This window comes from Periplaneta americana, chromosome 1, assembly GCF_040183065.1.
Source record: "Periplaneta americana isolate PAMFEO1 chromosome 1, P.americana_PAMFEO1_priV1, whole genome shotgun sequence".
NCBI classification, from domain to species: Eukaryota; Metazoa; Arthropoda; class Insecta; order Blattodea; family Blattidae; genus Periplaneta; species Periplaneta americana.
The window spans coordinates 8,991,669-9,011,656 of NC_091117.1; the positions used below are offsets into that span (position 1 = coordinate 8,991,669).

The following is a 19,988-nucleotide window of genomic DNA, read 5'->3' on the forward strand; positions in this document are numbered from 1 at the left end:
TATGGCCTTAACTCTGCCAGGTTAAATAAATCATTATTATTATTATTATTATTATTATTATTATTATTATTATTATTATTATGAACATCTCAGGTTATTTAGCGTCTGAATGAAATGAAGACGATAATGCTTGTCAAATGAGTCCGGGGTTCAGCACCGATAGTTACTCAGCATTTGCTCATATTGGGTTGAGGGAAAACCCCGGAAATAAACCTCAACCAGGTAAGTTGCCCGCACGGGATTCGAACCCGGACCACCTGATTCCGCGGTCCACAGATTTGGACCACATTTTAATTAATCGAAGTAATTATTAATATATATTTTTTTTCTTTTTTATTTTTATTGTGACAAAAATGGTGAAGTAGATCGTTATGTTGTTAAGATGTAGGGCTACCGTATACCGCAGCTTTTGACCAGATACAAGCCTCTGCAGTGCGTGAAACAAGATGTGTTGGTGCAATCCTGACTGCCAGTCTCTCTGCTATGCTTTTAAACTCTTCCTGTCCCGCCCTGCGTAATAACATCTCGTGCCAGGGAGCATTACTTGATGGGGTCGGAGATTAAAAGGACAAACACACATTATGATGCACTCAGGAATCCGAGTCATCACTGTAACTCTGCCAGTCTTTGTCCTTTACTCCCAAGTTTTCCTACTCGTTTATTATTATTATTATTATTATTATTATTATTATTATTATTAATAATATCATTATTATTATTAATATCATTATTATTATCATTATCATTATTAACATTATTATTATTAACATTACCATTATTATTATTATCATTATTGTTATTATTATTATTATTATTATTATTATTATTATTATTATTATTAACATTACCATTATTATTATTATTATTATTATTAACATTACCATTACTATCATTCGGTCGTGAGCCGTCATGCTGTTCGGTTGTGTGTGCGTGTAGCTCCCGTAACTTGCAGCGTACAGCAGGTGCATCAAAGTGTAATTGGATATGGCGCCTAGTAAAGACGTCTGTCATTTGTGTAACTTGCCTTTCTTTGGAAGGCAAAAGTTTCTGAAGTGTGCAGGGCCTTGTGGTCTTCGCTATCATCTCGACTGCCTAAATATTGGAGAGGCAGAGTATGATATCTACATGCAGAGTGGAAGTTCTACTTTTAAGTGTAACAAGTGTGTGAGTGCTATAAAATCAACGCAGGGGGACAACACGCCAGTGCGTCCTAGTGCTCCAGGAGAGAAGAAGGTTATCTCACCTACACGTGAGCTGGTATACAGTAATCTAACCCCCTTGTCTAAGGATGCTCTAGCTGTTCAGATCGAAACAGTGAGACTGAATAGTGTCTCTTTATTGGACATGGTTGGCGACATCTTGATATATGTCAAGAATTTGCAAAAAGACTTCCATGAACTTAAAAATGAGAATTTTGTCCTCAAAGAACAAATGGCAGAATTGTTATCTAAGGGGTGCTGCCCCCCTAAATCCTCTCCAAATAATTCTTCTAAGGGTCAACAATCTGTACTAGCTAAGGGCCCTAAGAAGTCTTATTCTGAACTTGCAAATGAAAATTCTGCCCTAAAAGAACAAATGGCAGAATTGTTATCAAAGGGGTGCTGCCTCCCTAAATCATCTCAAAGTATTTCTTCCGAGGGTCAGTCTAATGACCCCATTAAGAAATCTTACAGCAAGGTAGTGTCAGTTAACAAAGCTGCTGACAACTCGCATACTTGCAATTCTGAAGCGTCAGCAACAAGGAAGTCTGTGTCTACAACTCCTCTTGTTGAACTGAATCAGGCCAATGCTTCAACTTCTGCCAACGAATCTGATGGTTTTCAATTAGTTTCTCGTAAAAAAATATAAAAAAAGAGAACCCAAAGTTGGAACATTGGCCTCGAGTAATATTGAAATGGCCCCTGATAGAATTAAAACTAAATCTCTATTTGTTTCGAGATTTAGTTCCAACGTCAACTCAAACAATATAGAGGTCTCTCTGAAGAATCAACTTCAGCTCAGATCTCTTGCTGTAACTAAACTAAAAACCAAATATCAATCATATTCTTCCTTTCACATCACTGTTGATGTGAGGGATTTCGATTCCATTAACAATCCTGAAGTTTGGCCTGCAGGTTGCCTATTTGCTCCTTTTTATGGTAAACTAAAGCTGAGCAGCATTTTGCGCATTCTGCCAATTCGAACTCCGTTGATTCTCAGGGAAATGCCTCTTAATCTTAGTCTTGCTCGCTCTCACTTTCAATGTCCAGTTCTATTAATCATCTCGAGATTTTCTACCAAAATGTTCGTGGACTTAATACTAAAGTTGATGAAATTTTTCAAAATATAGTGAGTAATAATGATCCCATTATCTGTCTCACTGAAACATGGTTATCTGAGTCAGTTATTAATTCAAATTTATTTCCTAATAATTATACTGTGTTTCGTGCAGATAGACTGTTTGAAGACACTAACAAAAAAAGAGGTGGTGGTGTCCTAACAGCGATTAGCAACCAGTTACCTTTTACTAGAAGGCGTTTTGACTTAGAAATTATTAGTGAATGCGTTTGGGTTGAAATTAGAATGGCTGACGGTTTTAATCTGTTAATTGGTAACCATTATTTCTCTCCTGATACAGATCACAATCACTTAAAATCGTATCTTAATTTTCTTGAAAAAAATCTTGACACTCATAATTTTAGAATAGTAATCCTTGGTGATTTCAATACTCCGGGTATGGACTGGTCAACTGGTTCTAATCTCAATGACACTCATTATTACTCTAAAATCAAGGCTAAGGATTTATATTCCTCGTCCTCCCTTCTTGGATTAAATCAAATTAACTCTACCGTTACAAGTAAAAATCTTCTTGATTTGGTTTTTACTAATGTCAATAACAGTACAGTTAAACTTGCCGATCACTCTCTAGTTTTAGAGGATATTTATCATCCATCTATCTCTATTTATATTGAAGTAAATTTATCGTTACCGGAACACTGTCATATCAGTTCATACTTAAATTATTCTCAAGGTGATTATCTGAATCTTTATTCTATTCTATACAATTATGATTGGACTAGCATATATCAGACTACTGATGTAAACACTGCTGCAAATTCCTTGTCTCAAATTATAAGCAATGCTATAGCTCTTTGTGTCCCTGTCACCTTTGTTAAAAAATCGCACTATCCTAAATGGTTTTCAAACGAATTACGTCAGCTTATTAAGAAAAAAAATAAAGCTCATAAAAATTACAAAAAATATAAAACTGATCATCATTATCAAATTTTTTCTAATTTTAGAAAAGAAGTCAAAGCCATGATTAAATCCGATAAATTCAAATGGTTACAATCAATTGATGATAACCTAAAGCATGAACCAAATAAATTTTGGAAATATGTAGAAACGTTTCGAAAAACTAATAGCAATCCCACAGAATTAATAATAAATGGCGTTCACATCACAGATGAAAAAGAAATTGCAAATGCATTTGCTAGTCAATTTAAATCTGTTCAACAAAATTGTAACTCTAATTTCATTACTTATGATTTTAATATTGCTGACTGTTTGCCCCTGCCTAAAATTACATCCGATGATGTAACTAAAGCCATTAAAAAGCTAAAGCCTAATAAATCTAAAGGTACAGATAGCATTCCTAATTTTATAATCAAGGGTTGCTCTAATATTTTCATACCCGTTTTAACTTTTTTATTCAATCTTAGTTTAAAAACAGGAATTTACCCATCGCTATGGAAGGAAGCATCCATTATTCCAGTTTTTAAAAATGGTAATAAAAACAGTGTTACTAATTATAGACCCATTTCTATCCTAAACAATTTTTCTAAAATTTTTGAAAAAATTATTCACAAACACATTTCATTTTATGTCAAAAATAAGATCAATTCGGCCCAACATGGATTTACAAGAGGGAAATCTACTACTACAAATTTAGTTTCCTATCTTAATCTCATTATACCTGTTGTCGAAACTCAAGGTCAAATTGACTCAATTTATTTTGATTTTAGCAAAGCATTTGATGTTGTTCCTCACAAAATTTTATTAAATAAATTAAGTAATTTTGGTCTCTCCACTAACTACGTTAATTGGTTTGAAAATTATTTAACAGATAGACAGTCTTGTGTTCGACTAGGTAATTCTCTCTCGGTTCCATTTAATAGTGTATGCGGAGTTCCTCAAGGGTCTACATTGGGACCTCTCCTATTTTTATTATTTATAAATGATATAAGTAAAAGAATAAGCTCTAGCTGCCTTTTATTTGCGTATGATCTCAAAATCTTTCGTAAAATTAATAGTTCGGCTGATTGTCAAATTCTTCAAAATGACATTAATTCAATTTTACAATGGTCTGTTGAAAATGGAATGAAAATTAATCAATCCAAAACTTTTGTTATTTCCTTCTCACGGAAAACTACTTCCCAAAAATTTAACTATTCTCTCAGTAATGTCGTAATTACTAGGACAGATTGTATTAGAGATCTTGGTGTCCTACTTGATTCAAAATTATATTTCCATGATCATGTGCAATATATTTATACCCATTCATTAAGAATGCTTGGTCTAATTAGATCTATAACTTATTCTTTTTCCACTCCTATGTGTTTATTAATTTTATACTATACGTTGGTTAGATCCAAGCTTGAATATGCATCTGTTGTATGGAACTCCATTACTTCCACTGACTCGGATAAATTAGAGAATATTCAAAGAAAATTTATTTCCTTGTGTGCTTATAGATTTTTACCAAATTCCGATTATAACTATGAGACTAATTGCAAATATTTCAATTGCGGTAGTTTGTTCACCAGACGTCAGGATCTTGATTATTTATTTTTTTGTAAAGTCATTAAGGGTGATATTGATTGTGAATCTTTCATAAGCAATATCAGTCTTCGTATTCCTGCTAAAGGTTTAAGGTTTCATAAATTGTTTTATAATAGAAATCCTAAATCTCTCTCTCCGGTCTGCAGATGTATTAAATATGCTAATTTGCATGGAATGAACTTGGATCCACTTAATGTGTAGTATATCTTTGAGTTTTATGTCAGTTTTATTAATTTATGCCATTTGTTAAAATATATGTATCATACTATTCTTGTCAATTGCATATCTTTACAATTTACTTATAGACTGTTATATTGATTGTATTTCATCTCACTGCCATTTTCTATCATTCATTCTCATCATCATTTGTTGATTTGTTTGTTTCTTGTGCTAAACAGTAATTGGCCTTGTGCTGTTGTTTTGCACGTTAATATCCTAAATAAATAAATAAATAAATAAATAAAATAAATTATTAATATCATTATTATTATCACTATTATTATTATTAACATTACCATTATTATTATTATTATTATTATTATTATTAATATCATTATTATTATCACTATTATTATTATTAACATTACCATTATTATTATTATTAATATCATTATTATTATCATCATTATTATTATTAACATTACCATTATTATTATTATCATTATTATTATCATTATTATTATTATTATTATTAATATCATTATTATTATCATTATTATTATTATTAATATCATTATTATTATCATCATTATTATTATTAACATTATCATTATCATTATTATCATTATTATTATTATTAACATTACCATTATTATTATCCGGCCTGCAGATGTATTAAATATGCTAATTTGCATGGATTCAACTTGGATCCATTTAATGTGTACTATATATCTTTGAGTGTTTATGTCAGTATTATTAATAATGCCATTTGTTAAGATATGTATCATACTATTCTTGTCAATTGCATATCATTACAATAATCATATTATTCCAGGCTTCATTTTTTAATTAACTCACTGATCTAATTTTAATAATTATTTGTCCATTTATTTGTTGCATTTGGTCAATTGATTAATGTAGACTATTCCATTATTTCAATTATCTCATTGTACTAATTTTATAATTATTTATGCTATTTTACTCTGTTGCATTTGATCAATGATTGATGTAGACTATTATATTGATTGTATTTCATCTCATTGCCATTTTCTATCATTCATTCTCATCATCATTTGTTGTTTTGTTTTGTTTTGTATCGTGCTAAACTGTAATTGGCCTTGTGCTGTTGTTTTGCACATTAATATTCTAAATAAATAAATAAATAAATAAATTATTATTATTATTATTATTATTAATATCATTATTATTATCATAAATGAACTATAAATGATTGGAAGAACTATAAATGATTGGAAGAACTATAAATGATTCGAATGACCTACCTGCAGCGGTCTTTGAGGGCTGTCCTTCCTTAAGGAGATTCAAGAATAATTTAAACATTATATGTGTATAAAGTGAAAATTAAAATTAAGGTGACATTCAACATTTATTTTTTTAAGGTGACATGTATTTATCTAGCCTGACGAGTTTACTTCCTTGGTTTGAATTGTAAATTATTTAAAAATAGCGTGTAAGAGGGCCTTAGACTAGAAATGTTTAGTTTAAATGTAGTTCTGTTTATAAGTATGCATAAGAATGTAATTATTTGACTTATTTGAACTGTTGTATCAGTGAAGCGAGGTGAGTCAGTGAAGTTATGGTTTTACAGTGCAGTGAACAGTTCCGATCAGTGATAATTTATAGCGTCAATGAAATGTGTTCTATAGTGTCAGTGAAATGTGTTACAGAGTGTCAGTGAAATGTGTGCTAAAGTGTCAGTGAAATGCGTCATAGTGCCACTACAGGGAATGAGATGAGAGTAAAGTGAAAGACTATTGAAACTTATGTAGGACCTATAGATAATTATGTAGGTTGTATTGTAAAATTAGGTGTTTTATTTTATGTTTTATTATTATTGTGTTAAATTGTATTGTGTATTCTTATTGTATTGTGTATAATATTGTATATGTGTTGTAAATTGTATTATGTATTGTAAATTTTATTGTGTATTGCTTATCATTTTAACTGTGTATTGTTAATATTGTATATACCACTGCCACAGGGTGCTTGCCCACTTGCAGTGTAAATAAATACATACATTATTATTATTATTATCATTATTATTATTATTAACATTATCATTATTATTATTATTATCATTATTATTATTAACATTACCATTATTATTGTTATTATTATTATTATTATTATTATTATTATTATTATTATTATTATTATATTGCTAATGTTTTTGTTATATTGTTTGTGCTGAACTGTAATTGGCCTCTGGCTGTTGTACAGAACATTAAATATAAGTAAATAAATAAACAAATGTAACAGTGAAAATTATTGCATTAGTACTACCGTCTTTTTTTTTCCTTCATTGCTTCAAACTTGCAGACGAAAAACTTGCAGACGAAAAACTCTCGAGAGTTTTATAGATTTATTAATTTGTCCTTACAGAATAATGTCTGCAATATTGACAATTGATATTTGAGGAGAAAAATTCGCTCCGGCGCCGGGGATCGAATCCGGGTCCTTGGTTCTACGTACCAAGCACTCTGACCACTAAGCTACGCGAAGTTTTCTCCTCAAATATTAATTGGAGAGTTTTATTTTCATTTGGCACCATATTACATTTCTAAATCTATTCATTCTAAAAAAAATAATCCTCTGAAATTCCACCATGACTTTTGGGACACACTGTATATTATGTATTTATCAATAAAAGTGTGAATGTCCACAGGATTGACTAAATTTATATTTTGATAAGTGTAATAATACATTAAAACACAATGTACTGTTATGAGGAGAAGTGAAGAACTGTTTTTCAGTCACAGACAACAATTATCTGGTATACTGTATACAGGGTGTTTCAGAAATACTTTAAGGACCTTGGGGGCATGTTCTTTACACCAAAACAAGAGAAAAAAGTGTATATAAACATACGTCCGAAAATCCTTAGTTTTTTAGTTATGAAAGAACATAATGAAACATCTGTTAGATATTGTGAGCTTGGTAGCAATCAATTCAGAAAACTCATAACAATGAAAGTTTACTTTCAACGCGTTTTGAGGTACAATCCAACAACTTAAGCTTATAATCGATAATAATTCATTTTGTTAGATAATCGAATGATATATCGATACAAGTGTGCTGATACACCCATTGTATCCTAGAGGGCTATGCGTTGCCAAGGAGACTTGTTTACTACAGTCATTTGTCATTTGAACATTTGTTATGCGTTTCTGAACTGATTAAATTTGCAACACTTGCTACCAAGCTGACAATATCTAACAGATGTTTCATTATGTTCTTTCATTAATAACTAAAAAACTAAGGATATTCGGACATATGTTTATATGAACTTTTTTTCTTTTTTTGTTGTGAGGAACATGCCCCCAGCGTTTGTCAAGGTTTTTCTGAAACACCCCGTATAAGCATATGAGAATATCCCTAAATATTGTTATTGTTATTTATCCATCTGTATGTGAGTAATGTCAACCTTGTATTAACTTCCTACAGTTACGCATGTATTGTGCACGCGTTTGTTTCTTGTTCATGTCAAAGCATCTTTTTACTTATATTGCAATCCCCATAGAGTATAATAAACTCTTCCCAATACGTTATGTATATATGCGGACTCCCCTTGTGTATAGCAGTGCCCTCGTTCACATTTTTTTACTTCATCGTAAAGCGTTTCCATGACGACCGAAGTTGAATTACTTCCTATCCCTAGAAATGTAACATGATTAATCAATCACTCCTCTCTAAGTACGCAAATTGTGTAACTTTGGGCGTTTGTTTATTGTTGCAGACTCGGATACACCAGTTCCAGAACAGCATCACCAAACTGGGTCAGGAGAACGAAGCCCTCCGGAAGCAGATCGGCGTCCTCGAGGCTGCTGTGAGTTCTTTAAGAGGTTCTTGGAGGCCTCTATCTATCTATCTATCTATCTATCTATCTATCTATCTATCTATCTATCTATCGACCCATCGGTCTATCAAATTCATTAATATTTTTCCGCCCTAGGGTAGGTCTTTTACTGCAAACCCAGCTTTCTCCATCTTTGCCATTTTCTGTCTTCCTGTTAGTATCCCTATACGATCCCTATATCTTAATGTCGTCTATCATCTGATATCTTCTTCTGCCCCGAACTCTTCTCCCGTTCACCATTCCTTCCAGTGCGTCCTTCAGTAGGCAGTTTCTTCTCAGCCAATGACCCAGCCAATTCATTTTTCTCTTCCTGATCACTTTCAGCATCATTGTCTCTTCACACACTCTTTCTAGTACAGCCTCGTTTCTTATTCTGTCTGTCCATTTCACACGCTCCATTCTTCTCCATATCCACATTTCAAATGCTTCTATTTGCTTCTCTTCATTCCGTCATAATGCCCATGTTTCTGCCACATACAATGTCATACTCCACACAAAGCACTTCACTAGTCTCTTCCTTACTTCTTTTCAGAATTCCGCAGATGATGTTTCTTTTTCTATTAAAATCTTCCTTTGCCATTGATATCCTTCTTTTGACTTCCTGGCAGCAGCTCATGTTACTGCTTATAGTACACCCCAAGTATTTGAAGCTGTCCACTTGCTCTACTGCCCCATTTTAGAATTTTCTTCCTGTGACCATAGTCTTCGTCTTGTTTGCATTTATCTTCATCCCATTCTGCTAACAACGCCATATCATCAGTAAATCGTATACACTCTAGTCGTCCTCCTACTATCACCCCTCCCATGTTCAGAAAACAATTCTTCACCAGATTCTCCAAGTAGATGTTGAACTGGGTTGGTGATAAAGGGCATCCTTGTCGTACTCCTCTCCCTATTTCACCTTCTTCTGACATTTCTTCTCTATCCTGACTTTGACGTTGTTTCATATAATGATTACTGAATAGCCTGCTCGCTTTCCATTCCACACCAATTTTCTTCCGGATCTCCATCAGTTTCTTGCAATGCAGTCTGTCAAATGTCTTTTCCAAGTCCACAAATACTATATCCACTCCTTTATTTTTCTCTAGGTGTCTTTCGCCGGTTGTTCGTAGCAGTCCAATTGTATCTAATACGAGTACACACACATACACACACACACACACACACACACACACATATATATATATATATATATATATATAATATTTTTGTCTATATTTACCCCTCTCTGCCGGCCGTTTCTTCGCCTATGTACCTATTTGTTTCTTTATAATATGACATAAGATCTTACAGAATGTCTGTGACATATCAACAACACTTTTTGATAAAAGTATAGTTCTTGTATCTGTACTGGCACATCATTTGTACAGACGTGGACAAATTATTAGCAAAATTGAAGATTTGTATTATATATTTTTACAAAATATGATTCTTCAATTCAGACTAGTTGACATTTTTGCGTATTTCCAAATTATCAGTAAAATTGAAGATTTGTATTGTATATTTTTAGAAAATTTGACTCTGCAATTTGGACTACATTTGATATTTTTGCATATTTACAAATTATTAGCAAAACTGAAGATTTTTATTGTATATTTTTACCAAATTCAACTCTTCAATTTGGACTACAGTTCACATTTTGGATATTTCCAAATTATTAGCAAAACTGAAGATTTTTATTTCATATTTTTACAAAATTTGACTCTTCAATTTTGACTGCAATTGACATTTTCCCATATTTATAAAATTTTAGCAAAATTAAAGATTTTTATTATGTATTTTCACAAAATTTGGGTCTTCAATTAAAACTATAGTTGACATTTTTGCATATTTCTGTCTACTATAATGATGGAAATATGCAAAATTGTCAACTGTAGTCTAAATTGAAAAGTCAAATTTTGTAAACAGAATTATCATAAAAATCGTCAATTTTGATAATAATTTGTCCACGTCTGTATATTGGGCTTTAAACCTAATTTATAGTACTTTTTCGTGTTCTCATTTTAGCACAAATGATATTTTCAATCATAAATCCATCGGTCCCAAGTCATATTTCCTATAGTTAAGTGAATTATAGCCGTCTGTCAGATTAGTACTGTATGCCTCCTGTTTTGTATTTTCTTGTGTTATCTTTGTGGTCTTGCGCAGATTTTGATAATAATGATTGCAATGATTCTTCAGTCCTTGTTTTCAAGTTGATCTTTATTTTTTATCTCTGTTTTATAAAAACGAATTAAATTTCCGTCCTCCGGATGTGACTCGAACCTTGAACCCCAGTACCCTTGATTAGAGGTCAGTTTTATGCAAGCATGTTAACCCTTAAATTGGCAAAACTTCATTTCTCACACTAGTATATTAAACCGTGTCGGACCGTAAAGAAAACAACTATCGCAATGGCCATATTTTATATGTCATGCAATATTACAGTATTGTGAAATTTTAATTTTCCTATTAATTTTCTTCTACTGTTCTATTAAAATTATAGCGTTTAACCTATAAACGTGTTGTATCCTATAGCATACATTGCCAATTTAAGGGTTAAGCACCTCTGTACAATCAGTGTGTGTGCCGGTCAGAAAGTGCCGACGTTGCAGGGTGCGGGCGAGGTGCAGAGCTCCCTGCTGGAGCGGCTGCGGGTGCTGGAGGCGGAGAACTGCCACCTCACGAGGGACGCGGAGTTGCAGCGGCGGCAGTACGAGCGCTGCCTGGACGATGTGGCCAACCAGGTAGTGCGCGCTCTGCTCTCCCAGAAGGTAGGCCACGCTCCTCAACCTATACTGATTGAATAACCAGTTAATCTTTAATCAAACCCCTGGATGACATCACTATATTTTATTTACTTATTTATTTATTTATTTATTTATTTATTTATTTATTTATTTATTTATTTATTTATTTATTTATTTAATTATTTATGTATTTATTTATTTATTTATGTACTTTTATTTATTTATTTATTTTTGTATTTGTTTATTTATTTATATATTTACTTATTTACTTTTATTTATTTACATATTTATTCATTTATTTAGTTATTGATTTAATAATTCATCATTTATTCACTTAATGTTTTATTGGTTTATTTACTTGTCTATTTACTTATTTATTTATTTACTTTTATTATTCATTTATTAATTCATTTATTTAATTAATTTTACCTACTTATTTTAGTCAGTTATTAATTCAGCTTATTTACTTATTTTATTTACTTAATTTAATTTATCTATGTATTTATTTATTTATTTAATTTTACATTTATTTATTTTTGTATTTATTTATTACTTATTTATTTACTTTTATTTATTTTTGTATTTGTTTATTTATTTATTTACGTATTTATTTATTTATTCATTTAATAATTCATTATTTATTCATTTATTCACTTAATGCTTTATTCATTTATTTAGTTATTTATTTATTTACTTTTATTATTTATTTATTTATTCGTACATTTATTTATTCATTTATTAATTCATTTATTTAGTTAATTTGACTTACTTATTTTAGTCACTTATTAATTTAGCTTATTTACTTAATTTAATGTATGTATGTATTCATTTATTAAATTTTACATTTTTTTTTTGTATTTGTTTATTTATTTACATATTTATTGATTTATTTAGTTATTCATTTAATAATTCATCATTTATTCATTGAGTTACTTATTGTTTTATTCTTTTATTTACTTACCTTTATTTATTTATTTATTTATTTATTCATTTATTAATTCATTTATTTACTTAATTTTACTGACTTACTTTAGTTACTTATTTACTTAGGTTATTTTCTTAAATTAATTCATATATTCTTATTTGTGTATTTATTTGTTTATTTATTTATTTATTTTCTTTGTTTCTTTCTTTTGTTTCGTTTTCTCGTTTATTTATATGTTTAATTTGGTGGAGTTAAGGCCATCAGGCCTTCTCAACCACAGCACCAGAATACAAATAGGCATATATAAAATAACAAATGCAGAGAATAGTAGTAAATAGGAAATAAAAACAAAATTACAAGTACAAATACAAAAAAAAAATCAAATGCAAAAAGAGGGGAGTAAAAAAAAACACAAGTAGAAAGAGTTCCTTTAGAGTACTTTGCATGTTCGCTTTTACTGTTCAGGTAAATCAGTTTTTATTTCTTCATTGCACAAGGTTTGAAGAAAAAAATTTTGTAGGTAATGCAAAAAAATTCTAAATTCAATATTTTTACGGAAATACACTGCAATGTAGTTTTTTTGTAATCCAAGTGCGGGAAGACCTGTATGGAATCTACAGTGTGCTCCAAAAGTCATGGTGGGGTTTCAGAGGATTATATTTTTTGAATGAAAAGGGATAGAAATGTAATATTGGTACCAGATAAAAATAAAACTCTCGTTTTTCGTCTGTAACTTAGAGACACTGAAGGAAACTCAAGATAGTAACAATCTAACAAATGCAATAATTTTCGTTGATACAATTAATTATATAAGATGGATGTCCAAAGAAAAGTTCAATATGTTTTGTGGCTGGCAATGTTTGAACCTGTGATTTGTGTACGATGTGAATTTTTATTTTATTTTTATTTTAAATCCACCACCAACAGAAGCAGGCTTCCAATTACAGATGGCTTACACAGATGTATACACAAAATGCATAATAAGAGAAAAAAACAACAAAACAAACAACACAAACAAAAGAAAGAAAATACATAACGGTAATAGATGCTAGAATATAATATTACAGTTAATATAGTGCCAAATGTCAATATAATGATGCAAAATTATTTAAAAACTAGAGTAAAAACATTATAATACACTTCTTCATAATTTAAATATCTAAGGAAATACAATGCTTTTTAATATTGTATGAAAATTTTCAATTGTTAAACTGAAATCCAATTGAGAATTACAGTTTAAAGACAGAGCGTTGTAAGTATTACACATAACAAACAATGGAGAGTTCTTGAAGAAAACAGTTCTAGAAATGGGAATAACAAAAGGTTGCCTATGACGTAATTCTGTTCTTTTTACACTGAACTGAAGGAATTTAGGAAAATCACAGGTATTCAATATACTGTTAACAGTCTTATAGAGTAAAATTTGGCTATTTATTAATCGTCGAGATTTTAAAGTTTTATAATTAAATTCAAAAAGTAACTGATTATATGAAATTTGCTTGTCATAAGACGACACGTGATGTTTTTTTTTAAATATAAATAACGTAAAAATCTTTTCTGTATCCTTTCTATTTGCATCTGATGGGACTGGAACTGAGGTGACCATATTACAGACGCATACTCTAGCTTACTTCTAACCATAGTTTTATAGATAGCATCAATATCAATTTCGTCGCATGTTTAACGAAAAACCACTACACGAGAATAACATTCGTCGTTGGACTAGACCAGTGATGTCAAAGCAAGCGCATTTTTCTGACCTTGACGTCGTGCGCGGGCAGCAAGCGCTAAGTATGGAAAGAGGAAGGTTTGTGTATATGAATAAGCAACCTGTTGGATTAAGAAAACAGTGGTGCACAAACTTCAAACGGAACGTGAAATTTTATGTCGTTATTTTTATATGGCTTCTTTCTGTTTAATATTATCTATATTGTCTGTAAAACAAAAGTACTAACACTGATTTCTTAATATTGCACTTGTGTTTTAAATCTTAATAACATAATAGAGAGTTAAGAAGGAATATTCACTAAAATTCCGTAGTAGTATAATATTATACTGTATTAAGTGGATGAAACACATCATTCATAAAGAAAGCGATATTCCAAAGAAAGAGATTGAGTATGACATGATAAGTTGGAATTTATATTGATGGTATCTTTAGCCTTACAAAAGTAATCAATAAACTAATCAAAACAATATTACAGTACAAAGCAAAGTAACCTAGGTACTGTATCTGTTTTAAGTGTCACTAATATTACATAACAAAACTCTTATCGCATTATGCTTCAAGGTGATATTTGTAAGCAACTTCCTATCATCAGAATATTAAATTATTTTCTCGAAATCTGCTGAAGCTATAGAGCTGACATTTTTACAACACATGGGCACGTATCTTTTGCTTATGATGTAACAGTAGTTGCTTTGTTAATTCATTTCCTTACAAACAATTTCCATGCGAATATTTTCAAAATTTTCAATACACTATCTTCAGTAATACGTATATACGGTATATTAGATTTACGAAAACATTCTGTAAGGCTACTAAATAAATAGGCCTATATCTGAAAATTCCACTTTTCTATACGAAAAGTTGATAAAATATTTCTTTTCAATAAAAAAAATCAAACTTGTGAAAAATGAGCATTAAAATTAAAACTTACATTCTTATAATGTACTTATACTTCTCAGGCAAATCTAAAAATTAACATGGATACAGTTTTAATAAGTTCTCTTCCCTTTATCTATTGAATCAGTGCTGGCCATCCCTGAATACAGCTCGACCAAGCGGCATATACTACCTCTTTCGTCTGTCTCTTTCCTTTCCGCTGTAAAGCGCTCAGGCTCTCCTGGGCTCTAAAGCGCGCGCTTGCTCCTGTGGGCATCAATTGACATGCCTGGACTAGACAGTTGAAAGAGAGTGGAAAACTACTGGAGAAAAATCTTGCTCAAAAACCATTGACAAGTGATCAAACGATAGAAGACATCCGATTATTGTACCTCATATGTTTCGAATTGCTAAAGCTGTACAGTATGGCGACATATTTTTCGAAACAATGACTCCAGCAAGATTATCCCCAACTGTTTTCCTCTGGTTTGAGATTCATGTTTCACCACCAACAAGCAGCCATTACTGTGTGAAATCCAGTGGCGTAGCATGAAATTTTGAGCAGGGGAAGCTAATTCAAGTTGTCTTTCATGCAATATGAGAAAACGTATTACAAAAATACAGTCTTAAAATAAATAGTAGTCAATGTCAAGTCAGCAGTCGAAGATTGGTTGGAACATCGTAAGTAACACCAATAAGGCATGACCTCAAATGATACGTAGTAAAATATGATTTCACGGTTTACACATATCTCTAACAAATAGACTCGTATACGTATACCATTAGCTCACTCCCTGTCATACTTAGAGAAATCACAATATTAACGGTCAATAGATAGGGGAGAGTCGGGTAGTATCGGACATCGGGTAATATCGGACAGTGAGTTTCTTTCATCTACCACACGATGATAGTACCTGATTGACATGGTTACGTTTCTGTGATGTCGCATAGAGACATTCAGGTAATACCATATGGTGGTAGATGAAAGAAACGCACTGTCCGATACTACCCGATGTCCGATACTACCCGACTCTCCCCTACAGTATTAGTATCATTACGCAAGTATGCGTCTGTGTTTTGCTTGACAGCAAAGGAGTCGGTCATTTGTTTTCTAAATCACACTTTTGTTCGTAAGTCAGTCTTGATAATAGAATTGTCCTAAAAGAATTCAAGTAAATTGGTGTCAGGAACTGTTATTTCACTCATTATTTATTATATCAGCCACAGTGCACACTAACACTTCAACTGAACACAACCGACGAAAAGGGATAACACGGAAACTACTTATTTTCAATGTCAAAGCTAGCTTCTTGCTAGCCTTGCGACCAGGGTAGTTTAGTTAGAAAGGGATGGAAAATCTGCGGGGTGGATTACACAGAAGAAACCAGTCTGCTTGGAAGCTGGTGTGTGCAGGCTTCTTGTTTACTGCTGCATCACGAATCATCCTGAGCTGCCGCATCACAATATTTAACGCGTAAATATAAATTCTATTAAAATTAATAAATAATTTTGTCCATAGACTGAAGGTTTATTATGAAATTGTTATTAACTGGGGAAGCTGAGCTTTTTAGCTTACATTGACGCTACGCCACTGGTAAAATCTATGAATTTATAAAACCTTCTTTGACAAGAGAACCACACAAAAATCAACGGATTCGTTTTTCAGATACGTCTTTCATCTCTTGGACAGATTTCATCTTCTTGACGTGTGTAACGAATAGGATGAGGATCTTGAGTTTTGTGCGTCGCTAATTTGAATTCTAGCTCTCCCTCCCTATCCGTCAATCGCAACCCTTGTCTGCTGCACCCCAACCCTTCATAATAGCACTACTTTACAGCTACTTCTTCATGCACACATGGTTACACGCCTTCTCGTCTCCAATTTGCTTCGGTTGTTGCTAGGTAACAGAATTCTGTGTATTTCATTACAGTTCCTACCCGAATACCTGGCATTCCACTTTATAGACGCACATACCTTACATTCAGACCCTTCTTCTGCGGTCGTAGCCAATAACCACGCCGAATAATATGATATTCGTCTTGCATATGAAGGAGGGAATGATGGCGAACAGGGGAAATTCAAAGAGACATTTTTAATTTTCAATAAAATTAAACTAAGTTTTTAATGTAAAATATACGTATTTCTCCACATGTGTCTCAGTGAAACGTACAGCAGAGTCCTTATAGGCCAGTTTCTGTCTGACGCTTTTCCATTTCACTGCGGGCTGAAGCAAGGAGATGCACTATCACCTTTACTTTTTAACTTCGCTCTAGAATATGCCATTAGGAAAGTCCAGGATAACAGAGAGGGTTTGGAATTGAACGGGTTACATCAGCTTCTTGTCTATGCGGATGACGTGAATATGTTAGGAGAAAATCAACAAACGATGAGGGAAAAAACGGGAATTTTACTTGAAGCAAGCAAGGGGATAGGTTTGGAAGTAAATCCCGAAAAGACAAAGTACATGATTGTGTCTCGTGACCAGGATATTGTACGAAATGGAAATATAAAAATTGGAGATTTACCCTTTGAAGAGGTGGAAAAATTCAAATATCTTGTAGCAACAGTAACAAATATAAATGATACTCGGGAGGAAATTAAACGCAAGATAAATATGGGAAATGCCTGTTATTATTCGGTTGAGAAGCTTTTATCATCCAGTCTGCTGTCAAAAAATCTGAAAGTTAGAATTTATAAAACAGTTATATTACCGGTTGTTCTGTATGGTTGTGAAACATGGACTCTCACTTTGAGAGAGGAACATAGGTTCGAGAATAAGATGCTTAGAAAAAATATGGGGCTAAGAGGGATGAAGTTACAGGAGAATAGAGAAAGTTACACAACACAGAACTGCACGCATTGTATTCATCACCTGACATAATTAGGAACATTAAATCCAGACGTTTGAGATGGGAAGGGCATGTAGCACGTATGGGCAAATCCAGAAATGCATATAGAGTGTTAGTTGGGAGAACGGAGGGGAAAAGACCTTTAGGGAGGCCGAGACGTAGATGGGAGGATAATATTAAAATGGATTTGAGGGAGGTGGGATATGATGATAGAGACTGGATTAATCTTGCACAGGATAGGGACCGATGGTGGGCTTATGTGAGGGCGGCAATGAACCTGCTGGTTCCTTAAAAGCCAGTAAGTAAGTAATTTCGTTGCTGTACCTGAGATTTCAGTCTGTAATAATGTTAATGCCATCCCAAATTGGAGTCAGGCTAATTTCTAATGGCTGCATTGAAATCTAAAACATAGGTGGTGTGGAGAAGGAGTGGAGGCATCAGAAAAGTGTACTGGAGCAATGTTCATCGGTAAGGGTCGTTTGGTCGTGGGTATTTTGAAAACGCACACGTAGAAGCTGTATGGGGGTGACACAGGTGGCTGTAATGTTGAAATGGCCGAATTCGACAAAGAATTGAGCTGCGATCTTGCGGGGATTTCCAACGGATTTTCGAACATGCCGCCCACAAAGCCGTTCCTGGTAACGTCCCTCTATTAGAACCGCATTTATCGTGACATAAAAATCTGGGCGGTGATTAGAGTATTAAGGGTTGAACAGAGGGACGCTTCCGTACTTCTGCTGAGTTCGCCTGTCCTTGCATCTAATCTTCTATTTCTTCTCTTTCTTCCCTCCTTTTCTTCATGATTTTCTCTTTCGTTCACGGTCTTTTCTCTTTTTTATTTTCATTTATATATCCTATCTTTCCTTTCCTTGTTCTCTTTTTCTTTTTATCACATCTTTCTTCTTCCTCTCTTTTTCATTCCCTTTTATCTCTTTATTTCTAATTTTCCCTTTTATCTATCTCTCTTTCACTTCCTCTTTCTGTTCTTCTCCTATTATTCCTTTACTCATTTCATTTCATTCTTCTCCCTATTTCGTCCATTTTTTTTTGTTTTTAACTTTTATCTTTTCTTCTTTCTATTCGATTTTATTTACGTCTTGTTTGTCTCTTTCATCTTCGTCCCATAACACATTTTCCTCGTTTTATTTCCCTCTTCTTCTTCCATTGTTTTCGTATTTTCCCCTTTATCTTTTTCTTTCTGTCCCTCGTTTCTTCTTTCTCTCTTTTATTCCTTTCCTCTTTTCTAATTTTCCTCTGTTCTTCTATACGTATTTTCTTTACTTTCCTCCATTCTTCTCCCCTCTTCTTTTTTCCTCTTCTCTCTATTTTGCTTCCTTTCCTCTTTTTTCCTCTTGTTTTCTAGTCCTCTTTTCTTTTTATCCTCTTTTCTTCTGTAGTCCTTTTCTTCTGTCCCGTTTTTCTTTCCTCTTTTCTTCATTTCCTCTTTCTTCTGTACTTCTTTTCTTCTGTTCTCTTTTATTCATTTCCTATTTTCTTCTGTTCTCTTTTCTTCTTTACTTTTTTCTTCCTTTCGTCTTTTCTTGTGTGTCTCTTTTCTTTCCACTTTTCTTATGTCCCTCTTTTCTTTCCTCATTTCTTCTGTTAATATTCTTTCACATTTCCTTCTGTACTTCTCTTCCTTTCCTATTTTCTTCTGACCACCTCTTCTTTTCTATTTTCTTCTGTACTTTTGTATTTTTCCTCTTTTCTTCTGTACTTTTCTATTTTTTTTCTCTTTTCTTCTGTCCGTCTTTTTTCCTCTTGTCTTTTGTCCATCTTTTCCATTTTTCCTCTTTTCTTTCTTTCTTGCTTTCTAGTCCTCTTTTTCTGTCCCTTTTCTTCTTTCTTCTTTTCTTCTACCCCATTTTATTTTTTCCTCTTCGCTGTTTTTTCTTTCTCTTGTCTTTTTTTTCTTTCTTCGTATTTCTCTCTCCCCTTTTTTTCCTCATGTTCATTCCTTCTTTTCTCCCACGTTTCTCTTCGTATTCTCTTTAGTATGTTCTTTCTATCTTCTATTTCACT

General features: G+C 32.5%; 1 protein-coding gene across 2 annotated transcripts in view; it reads left to right on the forward strand.

Moving 5' to 3' along the window:
* The window catches only part of LOC138703851 (serine-rich adhesin for platelets-like), a 1,430,840-nt gene that overhangs the window by 1,365,262 nt on the left and 45,590 nt on the right, over positions 1 to 19,988 (forward strand). For both annotated transcript variants that reach the window (XM_069832070.1, XM_069832076.1), the window contains 2 exons: positions 8,738 to 8,827; positions 11,452 to 11,610. In XM_069832070.1, the coding sequence (XP_069688171.1) occupies positions 8,738 to 8,827; positions 11,452 to 11,610 (249 nt within the window). The remainder of the gene's footprint in view (positions 1 to 8,737; positions 8,828 to 11,451; positions 11,611 to 19,988) is intronic.